The sequence below is a fragment of the Dama dama genome, chromosome 10 (assembly GCF_033118175.1).
Source record: "Dama dama isolate Ldn47 chromosome 10, ASM3311817v1, whole genome shotgun sequence".
Lineage (NCBI taxonomy): Eukaryota > Metazoa > Chordata > Mammalia > Artiodactyla > Cervidae > Dama > Dama dama.
The window spans coordinates 15,229,654-15,242,527 of record NC_083690.1 but is presented as its reverse complement, the minus strand read 5'-3'; the positions used below and the strand labels follow the sequence as shown (position 1 = coordinate 15,242,527).

Genomic DNA, 12,874 nt, shown 5'->3' with positions numbered 1-12,874 from the left:
GTCAGGAGCAAACATCTTTCCTTCCCAGGAGCAAGTGGCTTTTAATTTCATGACTGCAGTCACCATCTGCAGTGATTTTGGAGTCCAAGAAAATAAAATCTCTCACTGCTTCCACCTTATCCCCTTCTACATGCCATGAAGTGATGGGACTAGATGTCATGATCTTAAGTTTTCTTAATGTTGAGTTTCAACCTAGCTTTTTCACTCTCATCTTTCAGCCTCATCGAGAGGCTCTTTAGTTCCTCTTCACTTTCTGTCATTAGAGTGGTGTCATCTGCATATCTGAGGCTGTTGATATTTCTTCTGCCAATCTTGATTTCAGCTTGTGATTTATCCAGCCTGGCATTTCACATGATATACTCTGCATATAAGTTAAATAATCAGGGTGACAATGTACAGCCTTGATGTACTCCTTCCCAATTTTGAAGCAGTCCACTGTTCCATGACCAGTTCTAACTGCTGCTTCTTGACCTGCATACAGGTTTCTCAGGAGACAGGTAAGGTGGTTTGGTATTCCCATCTCTTTAAGAATTTTCCATTGCACACATCTTTATCATTCATCCATTGATAGATACTTAGGTTGTTTCCATGTCTTGGCTACTGTGAATAATGCTGTTACAAATATGCAGGTGCAGAGGACTCTTTGATATACTACTTTCATTTACTTCAGGAATATCCAGAAGGGAGATGGCTGGATCATTGGTAGTTCTATTTTACCAGAAGACCTTAAGTTATCTGAAGGCATAAATAATATATGTCTTACTCAAAGTGCTATTATACTTTCAAGGACTTAGCACAATTATCTGGCATATGAGGCTACCATTAAATACATATTCAAAGAATGAAGAAATGAATAGATGAATGGAAAAATACATATGGATGACTTACCTGTTTGGGAATTTAAAAAATATTTATTTACTTACTTGTTTCATTGGGTCTTAGTTGTGGCTCATGGGCTTAATTGCCCTGTGATATGTAGGATCTTAGTTCCCTGACCAGGGATCAAACCCGCATCCCTTGCACCGGAAGGTGGATTCTTAAACACTGGGCCATCAGGGAAGTCCCCTGTTTGGAAATTTTAAATGAACCGAGTGATTGGTGTCATGCATTTAGTTATTTTCCACTTTGGATTTTATGAAATCCAGACATACTCGTCACCATCTTGTGATGCAGCTGTTGTTTGTCTGTCATCCAAACAAATATGCCTCCAGACACCCTGGTCCCGTGCAAACAACCTGGACTGTCGTGTTCTCGCTCAGCCTGTACAGGCTGCATTCTTTCCCTGGGGTGAGTCCTTAACCTATTTCCCACTTTCAAAGGGCCACGACACCTCTTGCTCTTTGTCCTTTTTGTAAAGAGTAAGTTAGAAAACATGGGGGAAGTATAAATTGGAAAGTGCTGTTAAAGGTAAGAGGCCATGACTATTACTTTTCCCAAACCCATAATCCACGCACCTTTTTAAACCCTATTGAGAGCGAGAGTAAGCAGCACTGATGCTTATGTAAATTCCTAAGACCTCAGGCTGACAACAGTTATTTCCCACCTGTCACTCTGTCGATGCTTAGAAGAGCCTCTTTCTTTCCTCTCTGGAATCAATCACCAATGTTTTTTCCCTTCCAGATGTCGGGTTAGCCCCTTCCGCCCAACCCGCTGCCGCCCTGTGACGTCATGACCGTGAGCGCATGCGTGCTCAGTGGCTTAGACGTGGCCAGTTCTTTGCAATCCCATGGACGGTAGCCCGCCCGGTTCCTCTGTCCATGGGGTTTCCCAGGCAAGAATACTGGAGCGGGTTGCCATTTTATCAGATGATTCCAAAACACACCAGGTTGGTCTTCCGCCGCCCCAGAGTTCCTGCTCTTTCATCCAGTCTACAACAACTGCCAGGTAAGTCTTCCTAAGATGCCACTTTCTTTACCTCTGCCCCTTGTCCTGCAGTGGCTCCAAACAGCCTGGCAGTCTTAATCTGCTCAAATCTGCTGCTACTGCTGCTAAGTCGCTTCAGTCGTGTCCGACTCTGTGCGACCCCATGGACAGCAGCACGCCAGGTTTCCTGTCCTTCACTATCTCCTAGAGTCTGCTCAGACTCACGTCCATTGAGTTGATGATGCCATCCAACCATCTCATCCTTTGTCATCCCCTTGTCCTCCTGCCTTCAATCTTTCCCAGCATCAGGGTCTTTTCCAATGAGTTGGCTCTTCAAATCAAATGGCCAAAGTATTAGAGCTTCAGTTTCAGCATCAGTTCTTCTAGTGAATATCAGAGCTGATTTCCTTACTCAGGCCTCTGAAATTTACGGCACACTAGATCTATAATCATCATTGTGGTAGGTGGAATCTTTCATTGCAGCATGTGGGATATAGTTCCTTGACCAGGGATGGAACTGGGCTCCCTACATTAGGAGTTCAGAGTCTTAGCCACTGGACCACTGGAAAAATCCTCCACCTGTCTTGTCTCTCTCAAGCATGACTGATCCATCTGCAGTTCCTGGGTCAAATGTGCTGTTTCATGTCTGTCTACACATGTGCTGTTCCCTCTGCCTGGAATGCGGTTCCCTCCAGTCAGTGATTAAATACTCTTCACCTTTTCAGCCTGCTTCAAATGTCCTTTTCTCTTCCAGACCCCAGAACCATCCCTTGGTTTGACCACTTGGACCTATCATATATTTGTTACTATACTGTATAACCTATACCTGTGTTTAAAGAGTTCTTTCTTCTCCATTTTTTAAATTGGTTTTTTACCATGCCACACAGCTTGGGGGATCTTAGTTTCCTGACCAGGGATCGAACCCAGGCACCTGACAGCAAGAACGCTGAGTTCTAACCACTGGACCACCAGGGAATTCCCATCTCAATCATTTCTAAGTGTTCAGTGGTATTAAGTACATTCCCATTTTATGGATGAAGAGACTGAGGTCCAGGGAAGTTAGGCAACTTGCCCAAGATTACAGTGTTGGAATACAGCCCACCTGAGAACTCCTTAATGGTGAGGTCTGGGTCGTCTTCGTTCGCTGATACAAAGAAGGGGCTTAAGACTGTTGGGTGAGTGAACAGTGAAGGAATGAATGGACTGTATGGCAAGCATCTTTGGGGGGGCTTGGTGAGTGACATTCTGAAGGACTACGCTAAAAGAGCCTCCACCTGTGCTGATCTCCAGCTCTCAGGCCCATCCAGGGAGCAAGTGTTTCATCTGAGTGAACCAGAATGATCCTGAGGTTTCTTTCCATGGGGAAAGAAACAGGAAAAAAAAAGCTGGCATCAATACTTGGACTCTGGCCTTTGGGATCTCTGCCTCCCTGCCTGGGGCTGGCAGTTCACCCGAAATGCCCTTCTCTCTCTTCACCCCTGAAACCCTGCTCAGCCTTCAGGTCCAGGGCAGACATGCCTCCTTGCTGTCATACTGGAGCCCCAGGAAGAGCCGAGCTCTTCTGTTCACCTTCTACTTGTACCTTCATTTAGCATCTGTTCCATACTGTTTATACACATAAATAACATGTGTATTATTACGTAGCTGAAGCGCCAATACTTTGGCCATCTGATTCAAAGAACTGACTTCTGGAAAAGACCCTGATGCTGGGAAAGACTGAAGGCAGGAGGAGAAGGAGACGACAGAGGATGAGATGGTTGGATGGCATCACCGATTTGATGGACATGAGTTTGAGCAAGCTCTAGGAGTTGGTGATGGGCAGGGAGGTCTGGCGTGCTGTAGTCCATGGGGTCGCAAAGAGTCAGACACAACTGAGCGACTGAACTGATACACATAAATCGTGGTGTTCTTCACATCTATGACACCCCCAAATCTGTAAGCTTCTTATGACTGGGAGCTGCATTTCATCTCTGATCTCTGTAATTTTGAGCATGATGCCACAAATAACAGACACTGGCTAGGAATGTTCAAAGTCAGACAGAGCGACAATCAGGCTCCAGCTCTGCCACTCACTGGCTTTGTGACCTTTAGTTTTCTTAACTTCCTTAAGCCTCAGTTTCCCCACCTACAAAAGGGGAATTACAATTGACTGACCCAATAGAATCTAATAAGCTCGAGTTCATAGCTAAGGCTCATTAACTACTATTATTATTAATAAGTATTTAATAATTAATCGAGACCAAGAATAGGGATAATGGATTTTTCCTCCAATGGACACATAGGAAGGAAATGTAAAAATGAAACTTAAGAGAATAAACAGAGCAATGTAAATAAGTGACTTTGTTCAGAGTACATATTAGCTAATATCATATTCATAATCTTCATATCCTGCTATTCATGTGTCCTGCAATAAGTTACACAGTCAGTTGCCTCTCCAGGCAGAAAGCAGAGGCTGGCACACCTCTGAGAACTTAAGCCAGGGCATGCGTGCCAAGTCGCTTCAGTTGTGTCTGACTCTTTGCAACCCCATGGACTCCTCTGTCCATGGAATTTTCCAGGCAAGAATACTGGAGTGGGTTGCCATCTTCTCCTCCCGGGGATCATTCCGACCCAGGGATCGAGCCCTCATCGCTTATGTCTCCTGCATTGGTGGGTGGGTTCTTGACCACTAGCGCCATGGGGGAAGAAGCTGGGGCTCAGTTTCCCAAAAGGCAGTCCAGGCTGCCTATACCCTGGTCACACCTTCCACACTAAGGAAATTCCCATCACTTATCCAAAATGGGGTTGATAAAGAAGGAACCTGGGACTACGGCAAAGGATAATGACATCAATCACCACTTGCCCCCTATGGTCTTATACTCCAGCCAGTAGCCGATGTGACCTTTTACAAACAAAAACCAGGGACTTCCCTGCTGGTCCAGTGGTTAAGACTTTGCCTTCCAGGGCACAGGTGCAGGTTTGATCCTTGGTGGCCGGGCTAAAATCCCCCAGGCTTTGCAGCCAAAAAACTAAAACATAAAACAGAAGCAACAGTGTAACAACTTCAATAAAGACTTTAAAAAAAATGGTCCAGGTCAAAAAAAAATCTTAAGAAAAAAATGAGCCAGTTCATGTTAACCTCAAGCTTAACAATCAGCAGCAGCTTCTCCTGCAATGTGCATAAAACCTGTATTTTTTTTTTTTTAACCACAACCTACAAGCTTCTACCCAGCCTGGCTCCTCTCTGATTTATCTCCACTCTCTTCCCTGACTCTCTGGGTTCCAGCCACCCTGGCCTTCTGACTCTTCCGCTAAGATAGCAAGGGCCTTTACATTTGCTTCCTGGATCCCTGACATTTACATGACAAAATGTCACCTCCTTAGAAAAGCATTTCCTGACCACTGGATGGGAAATATCCCTCCTCTACTAATCCTTTTTTTTTCAATATTTATTTATTTGACTGCAGGCGGGATCTTCATTGCGGTATGCAGGCTCTCTACTTGCGCTTGCAGGCTCAGTAGTTTTGAGTGGGGGCTTAGCTGCCCCATGGTATGTGGGGTCCTAGTTCCCCGACCAGGAATCGAACTCACATCCCCTGCATTGCAAGGCAGATCCTTAACCACTGGACCACCAGGGACGTCCCTCCCCTATTAATTCTCAGGTAACACATCATCATCTGGACATCGTTTATTTATGTATTATCTGACATCTTCACTCCCAGCCCATTTCCAGGTTCCCCCTAGCACAGAAGCTCCATGCAGGCAGGAATCTTACCTGTCCTGCTCCATATTGTACTCGCAGCCCCCAGAACACTACCTGGGACTTATAAAGCAGCTAATACTTATTTATTGAATAAATAAATGAGGCTGGGAGAGCAGATTATGGTTAGTTTTCACCTTTTATTTTTATATTTCAGATGAATTTGAATTTTTATAAAGTACATGTGTACTACTTCTGTAATAAGAAAATAGAAATAAGGCTAAAGCAAAATAAAGTTGAAATAATACAATTAGCATATTTAATCAAACAGATGAAACACGGACTCTTCCCCAAGAATATATTACATAGATTGCCAGCAATTCATAGTATTCGGTCTCCTCACTGTTTATTAAACCTAAAACATTGGCCAGTTTAATGATCTGTTTGCCAGTCAGCACACACCCTTGGATTTTTAAATAACTGTCATCTCTCCTGGGTTTATAGAAAGATTATCATTTGAGCTTTCTACTTCAGTCCAATCTCCTCCTCACAGCACATTTATTTCCACCTCTATGCCTCTGCCAATTCTGTTATCTCTCCTGCCATCTCCTACCCGCTGTGCCACCCTCCCCCCCAATTCCCCTGTTCAAAATCTTGATCATCCTTTAAGGCACACTCAAATCTTTCAAGAATTGGCCACAACCGTGCTTTTAAAAAGCACTATGCTTTGTCAAAAGGCACCTTATCTTTGTGTCTCCCTTAATTAATTACAGTTGGTTGAAAGCAATATTTTTATATATCTAACCACACTGACATGTCACTACGCATTTTCCAACTGAGTAAAAAAAGAAAAAAAAAACTACTCACTTCTAGTGGAAAAATGCTGTCAAAGGTGGATAGGGGCAATTTAGACTCTTCTCAAAGGAGAAAATACTAGGTGATTTCCAAGGGCGTGAAAGCCACTTCTGACATCTTCCAGTGAGGAAGACAGTGGTATCTATACAACCCTTACCTAGAATTTACAAAGAAAAGGATGCAAGGAAAAACAGACCAGCAGGCTGGAATCATCTCCACCAGTGCTGTTGGGTGCCAAGCACTGTGTTAACTGTGTTACACACAGTATCTCATTTAATCCTCCCAACAGCCTAAAGTGGTCCCTACTTCCCTGCTGGATGAAGTCATTCAGAGTATGTGACTATCAGGTGACTCTCTAGCCAGACAGAGTAACTGGAGGCTCCTCACCCATCTCTTGTCCTTAGAGAAAAAAAAAAAATCAACAACCTCATATACGTAGATGATACTATCCTCATGGCAGAAAGTGAAGAGGAACTAAAGAGTCTCTTGATGAAGGTGAAAGAGAAGAGTGAAAATGCTGGCTTAAAACTCAACATTCAAAAAATTTTGTTTTTTGAATGGCATCCAGTCCCATCACTTAGTGGCAAATGGGAAAAAATGAAAACAGTGACAGACTTTATTTTCTTGGGCTCCAAAATCACTGCAGACTCTGACTGCAGCAACGAAATTAAAAGAAACTTGCTCCTTGGAAGAAAAGCTATGACAAACATAGACACATAGCATATTGAAAAGCAGAGATATCACTTTGCTGACATAGGTCAAAGCTATGGTTTTTCCAGTAGTCAAGCACGGATGTAAGAGTTAGACCATAAAGAAGGCTAAGCACCAAAGAATGGATACTTTCCAACTGTGGTGCTGCAGAAGACTCTTTAGAGTCCCTTGGACAGCAAGATCAAAACAGTCCATCCTAAAGGAAATCAATCCTGAATATTCATTGGAGGGACTGTTGCTGAAGTTGAAGCTCCAATACTTTGGCCACCTGATGCGAAGAGTTGACTTATTGGAAAAGACCCTGATGCTGGGAAAGATTGAGGGCATGAGAAAGGGCGACAGAGGATGAGATGGTTGGATGGCATCATTGACTCAATGGACATGAGTTTAAGCAAACTCCAGGAGATACTGAAGGACAGGAAAGCCTGAGGTATTGCAGTCCTTGGGGTCAAAAAGAATTGGACATGACTTAGCAACTGAACAACAGATATATATATATATGACTTTGGTGACGGCTCAGTGGTAAAGAATCCACCTGCCAATGCAGGAGACATACATTCGATCCCTGGGTTGGGAAGATTCCCTGGAGAAGGAAATGGCAATCCACTATGGTATCCCTGCCTGGAAAATTTCACAGACACAGGAGCCTGGTGGACTGCAGTCCACAGGGTTGCAAAGAGTCAGACATGACTGAAGCGACAGAGAATGAGCGTATATATGTCAATTCCAATCTCCCAATTCATCCCATCCCTCTCCCCTTCCCCCACTGTGTCCACATGTCTCTATTCCTGCCCTGCATATAGGTTCATCTGTACCCTTTTATTAGATTCCATATATATGTGTTAACATATTTTTCTCTATCTGGTTTTGCTCTGTATGACAGACTCTAGGTCTGTCCACATCACTACAAATGACACAATTTCATTCCTTTTTTATGGCTGAGTGATATTCCAAGGTAGATATGTACTATACCTTATCTTATGCGGCATTATTTACAATAGCCAGGACATGGAAGCAACCTAAATGTCTATTGACAGATGAATGTATAAAGAAGACGCAGTACATATGTACAATGGAATATTACTCAGTCCTCTTCTAACCAAAAAATGTACATTCTGCCCACTCTTCTCATCTGAGGAGCCAGTTCAAGGATGTGGCTTTGAGACAGCAGGGTGTTGTTGGCACCATCTGGACATACGACTGAACCCCATTAAGGCTTCTATATAAACTCTTAAGAATCTGGAAGGTGGGTACAATGACCTACTATTTTGCAGCACCCAAGACAAGTCTCATGTGTAAGTTCTCTTGTTATTAAACCTGCGCCCTACCAATCTGGAATGGCCGCCTCTTTCTTTGGCCTCCACTTGCCCTCTGTGTAAACGGCCAGTTTCAGATTTCACCCAGGAAGTTCCCAAGGGTTCAAACCAACACATTTCCATTTTATAGATGAGACAGATGACTCACAGCAATTGTTCAGCAATTGTCCCTGGGTGACAAAGGAACAAAGTGTCAGAGCTGGTTTGGATCCATGTCACTTGACTCTTGCTTACTGTACTATACATATCTTCTACCGAAAAACTATAGCTAACAGTAACAATGGGCTTCCTCTAAGGCTCAGTGGTAAAGAACCCACCTGCCAGCGCAGGGGACGTGGGGTTGGATCCCTGGGTCAGGAAGATCTCCTGGAGGAGGGCATGGCAAGCTACTTCAATATTCTTGCCTGGGAAATCACATGGACAGAGGGGCCTACAGTCCATGGGGTCGCAAAGAGTTGGACATGACTTAGCGACTAAACAACAACAACCACCAACAGTAAAGACAACAATCAATACAACCTTAACTGAAAATAACCAGTGTTGCAATTTTTTCCACCCTTTTGCAAGTTTTTTTAAGTAACACCTACACCAATGCAGGAGACATAAGAGACACAGGTTCGATCCCTGGGTCGGGAAGATCCCCTGGAGGAGGGCATGGCAATCCACTCCAGTATTCTTGCCTGGAGAATCCCATGGACAGAGGATGCTAGAGGGCTAGAGTCCACGGGGTCACAAAGAGTCAGACAGGACTGAAGTGACTTAGCAAGCACGCACTCCGTGTTTAACATAAAGTGTTTAAATATGTGTAAAAGTTAAACAGAGCATATCTTCTTTTTAATGGGCCTCTCTTTTTTTCTCCAGCATTTCGTGCATAACAACGTTGACTTGGCAATTGTTATGCCACAGAATCAATTTTACTAATTTTCACACTTCGTTAATAAATTAATGGAGGCCCCAAATGTTATGGAATGGGTACATAGATCCCCTAGGAGTTGAGATAGCATCAGAAAAAAAAATTTAAAAGCCACTTTAATAATAATTTTAAAAAAAGTCAGGCCACAGATGAGAGTCTAGAGATCAAAGCCTGCAAACAATCCCAAATTTAAGATTCAAGAGTGAAAATCTGGATCAGCTCTTTAAGAAGCTTTTGAATTTGAATAAGTAAGAATGGAAAAAAATGATTTGGGGATCAACACCAAAAGCAGATCAGAAACTGTGGTCCTGTATTTGAATGAGAAAAGAGTCAGAATCTTCAGTGATTTGGAAGAGAGAGGATGAGAAAGCCTTTTGGCCAAGCCTTTAACAGTTTGCAATCTAAGACTGAGAAGTACAAAAATTTCAGGAGTGAAAACGCTACCAACTGAGTTTCCATTGTAATTTTCCCATATGCTTGAAACTTTTCCTAATAAAATGGTTAGAAAGTAAAAAACCATAAGAGAATTATCAGGGACCTGGCCAACATTGCAATTTTAGTCCACAGTGTTGCTTTATATAATTCTTTGCAAAGGATAGAAGCAGGTTCTTTCCACAGATGTAGTAATAAAATAATGGAAGCAGCTAATACATTTCGCACTTACCTTAAACTCTATGTACATCATCTTATTGAATGTTCACAATTAAGCTACAAGGTAGGTTCTATTAGCATCTCCATTTCAGAGAAGGGAGGCAGAGAGAGGCTTAAAAGATGTGACTAGTCACAAATTCAGTTATACAGCCAGCCAAGGGGCAGACCCAGGATTCAAACCCAGGCCTTCTTTTCTGCACAGATTCAGTTTTCTTTCAAGGCCCCCATAACCAACAGGCTGCTACATACTCATAAAAACACCAAATGTGGGACTTCCCTGGTGGTCCAGTGGTTAAGACTCTGAGCTCCCAATGCATAGGGCATAGGTTTGATCCCTGGTCTGGGAACTAAAAGTCTGCATGCCACTGGGCCAGGTTGGGGTGGGGGTGCAGATGGAGGGAAAAAAAAAAAAAATCACCAAATGTGTTCTGAGACTCTCTCAACAGATTTACAAAGCCTCCAGGAAACCTGATGGCAAAATACCTTCATGTAAAAAGCAGAGAGGGGCTCAAGGGCCCAACAAACCTGAGTTCAAATCCTGACTCTGCCTCTTAATCCCATTACCAAAGCAAGCCCCAGTTTTTCCCTCTGTGCAAGGGGAGTCATAAGTCATAATATTCCTCTTAAGGAGGCTGTTCTAGGGATTGCATGAGAGGATGGATTTAAAGTTCTTAGCACAGGCAAGACCTAATACATGGCAATCCATCAACAAAAGGCAGCCATTGTGGGTATTATGTGGAGCTTGCAGGGAGACCAGAGACCCTCAGCTCTGCTGTTATGCTAAAGTACCAAAGCCACAGGGTTCTGAAAGGATGAAACAGGAGGAAGAACCCAGATTTTTAAAAGGAGACAGAAAAGGAGAGAGGCTGGACACTCTCCGGGTTTCAGGTGGAGAACTATGACATTGGTTGTGATTTCTACTTGAACCCATGAAAACCAGAGTACAGTTGAGCCATTCTAAAAAGATCTAAATCTGTAATTACAGCTATGGAGAAAGCGCACACACACACAAAATCTTCTACCAGGTGAAGACAGGAAAAGAGCATATTCACAATATTTTGATTGAACACTGCTCAGCGCCACCGCAGGAAGCCGAGGGTCCTTGAGAAGGGCGAGAGGGCCTTTCCCAGCCCGAAGGATGAAGTACAAGGGCAGGGAGACCATGAAGCGCCCCGGATTTGCAGGGAGGGCTAGTGACCCTAGGGCCCCTGCAGCTGCCTCTATACTTTACGAGCAAGAGTTTCAACTACAGCATCCTATTCATTAAACACAAAAATCCTTAGTTTATTTGTTAATGCTGTTGACCCCAAAATACCGTAGAGAAAAGCAGCAAATATTTACAATCGGTCCGTTTCCGAACTGCCTTCTAGGATTGTACCCAAAGCAGAAAGACTCTGAGTCCAGAGAGAAAGGGGAAGGGCGTGCACAGGGTTAACCCTCCCCCTAACCCTTTCCCTCCCACTCGCGACCCCGGAGAAAGCGGGGGAAAGAAACGCTGGGAATTTCAGGTGTGCCCTGAACCTCGCGCCGACGGAGAAGCAAAAGCAGAAACCCAGCGGACACTCCCCCCTCTCCGGGTCCGTGGGCGCTTTCCAGGATGGTCCAAGGTTCCAGCCCGCCCTAGCGCATCCCAGGCGGAGAAAAGACCTTCCTCGCTCGGCTTGTGGGAAAGACCCTACTTTCCAAAACCAGCTGCGAGCTTGGATCCGGTGACTCCCGCGTCCACCCCACGCTCCCGGCTCAGCTGCCTGGAGATTTCCGAGCCTCCCGGAGAAACCCAGTCCGGAGGGTCCCCCTTTTGTTCGCGGGAGAGCGCGTCGCAGCGCTGCGCATTCCCCTCCAGCGACTAAAGCCCCGCTGCGGGGGCGCTCCCCTCGGTCCGCTCCCTACCAACCCGGCGCTCCCGCGACCACCCGCTCCGGCGCACCGATTCCCAACTGTCCCACCCACCCCGCCCGAGTACTCACTTCTCCCCAGTCCCTCCGCTTTCCACGCCGTCTCCTCCACCGCCCCATAGCGCCTCAGCGGCTTCTCCGCTTCCAGATGGATGGACAAAGATTGCTTCAACTCCATCGCTGATCCCCGCGGGCAGGTCGACCGGCTTCCCTCTACTCCATCCCTGCCGCGGGCTGCAGGGAGGGAGGCGGCTCCAGCCAGCAGCGTTTTAAGGGGCCGGGCGCTCGTGACGCGGTTCCATCTCTTCCGCCGCCGGAGCCGGGGAGCGCCGACTGGTACCCGGGGAGGGTGGGGAGGCTGGGAAAGGATGAGGGCGCATGCGCAGTGGAGGCTTTGGCGGAGAGCCTGGGGGCTGGGTAGACAGAAAAGGGGGCAGATGATAACTCGAAGAAGAACAACAAAAACAACTAAAATAGAACCAACCTAAAGGAAGTAAAAAACAAAGCAGCAGCCCCCTACTGGAGCAGGTGGCGATGCTTTGCATGGGGCTGGCGCTGCGAGTGGCTTGTGATATGTCAGCGTGCTGCTAGGCTTTGAGTGGGATTTGTGAGAGCATTTCTATCTGTGGGCGATGGATCCATCTTTGTGGCGAGTGCGCGGAAGCGTGAGTGTGGACCTGGATCTGTGTGTTCTGTGCCTGTGAGAATCTCTGTAGTTTGCATTTATGTGTATTTTGAATTTGAATGTAAAATAGGACAGTCTTCTCTCCCAGTGCCTGTGTCCACCCTGAAGGTGTTTGCATGGACTTGAGAGGCATAAAAATATTTTGGACATCAGTATAACAAAGCTATTTGGAACATGAGTCTTTACTTCCCAGAAACCCAGGGGTTGATATTAGCATGGCAGCATTAAAAGTACAAAGTAAAATCCACAGCTAGATGGATTTTTTAAATAGTAATATTTATTGAATGATGGCTAGGTGCTAAACAC

The 12,874-nt window shown here is 45.1% G+C and overlaps 1 protein-coding gene across 1 annotated transcript in view; it reads right to left on the bottom strand.

Moving 5' to 3' along the window:
- Positions 1 to 12,171, bottom strand: part of BMERB1 (bMERB domain containing 1) — a 142,146-nt gene extending 129,975 nt beyond the window's left edge. Inside the window, exon 1 of the mRNA XM_061152888.1 lies at positions 11,956 to 12,171. Within this exon, the coding sequence (XP_061008871.1) occupies positions 11,956 to 12,061 (106 nt within the window). The 5' untranslated portion in view covers positions 12,062 to 12,171. The remainder of the gene's footprint in view (positions 1 to 11,955) is intronic.
- Positions 12,172 to 12,874: the final 703 nt, after the last annotated feature.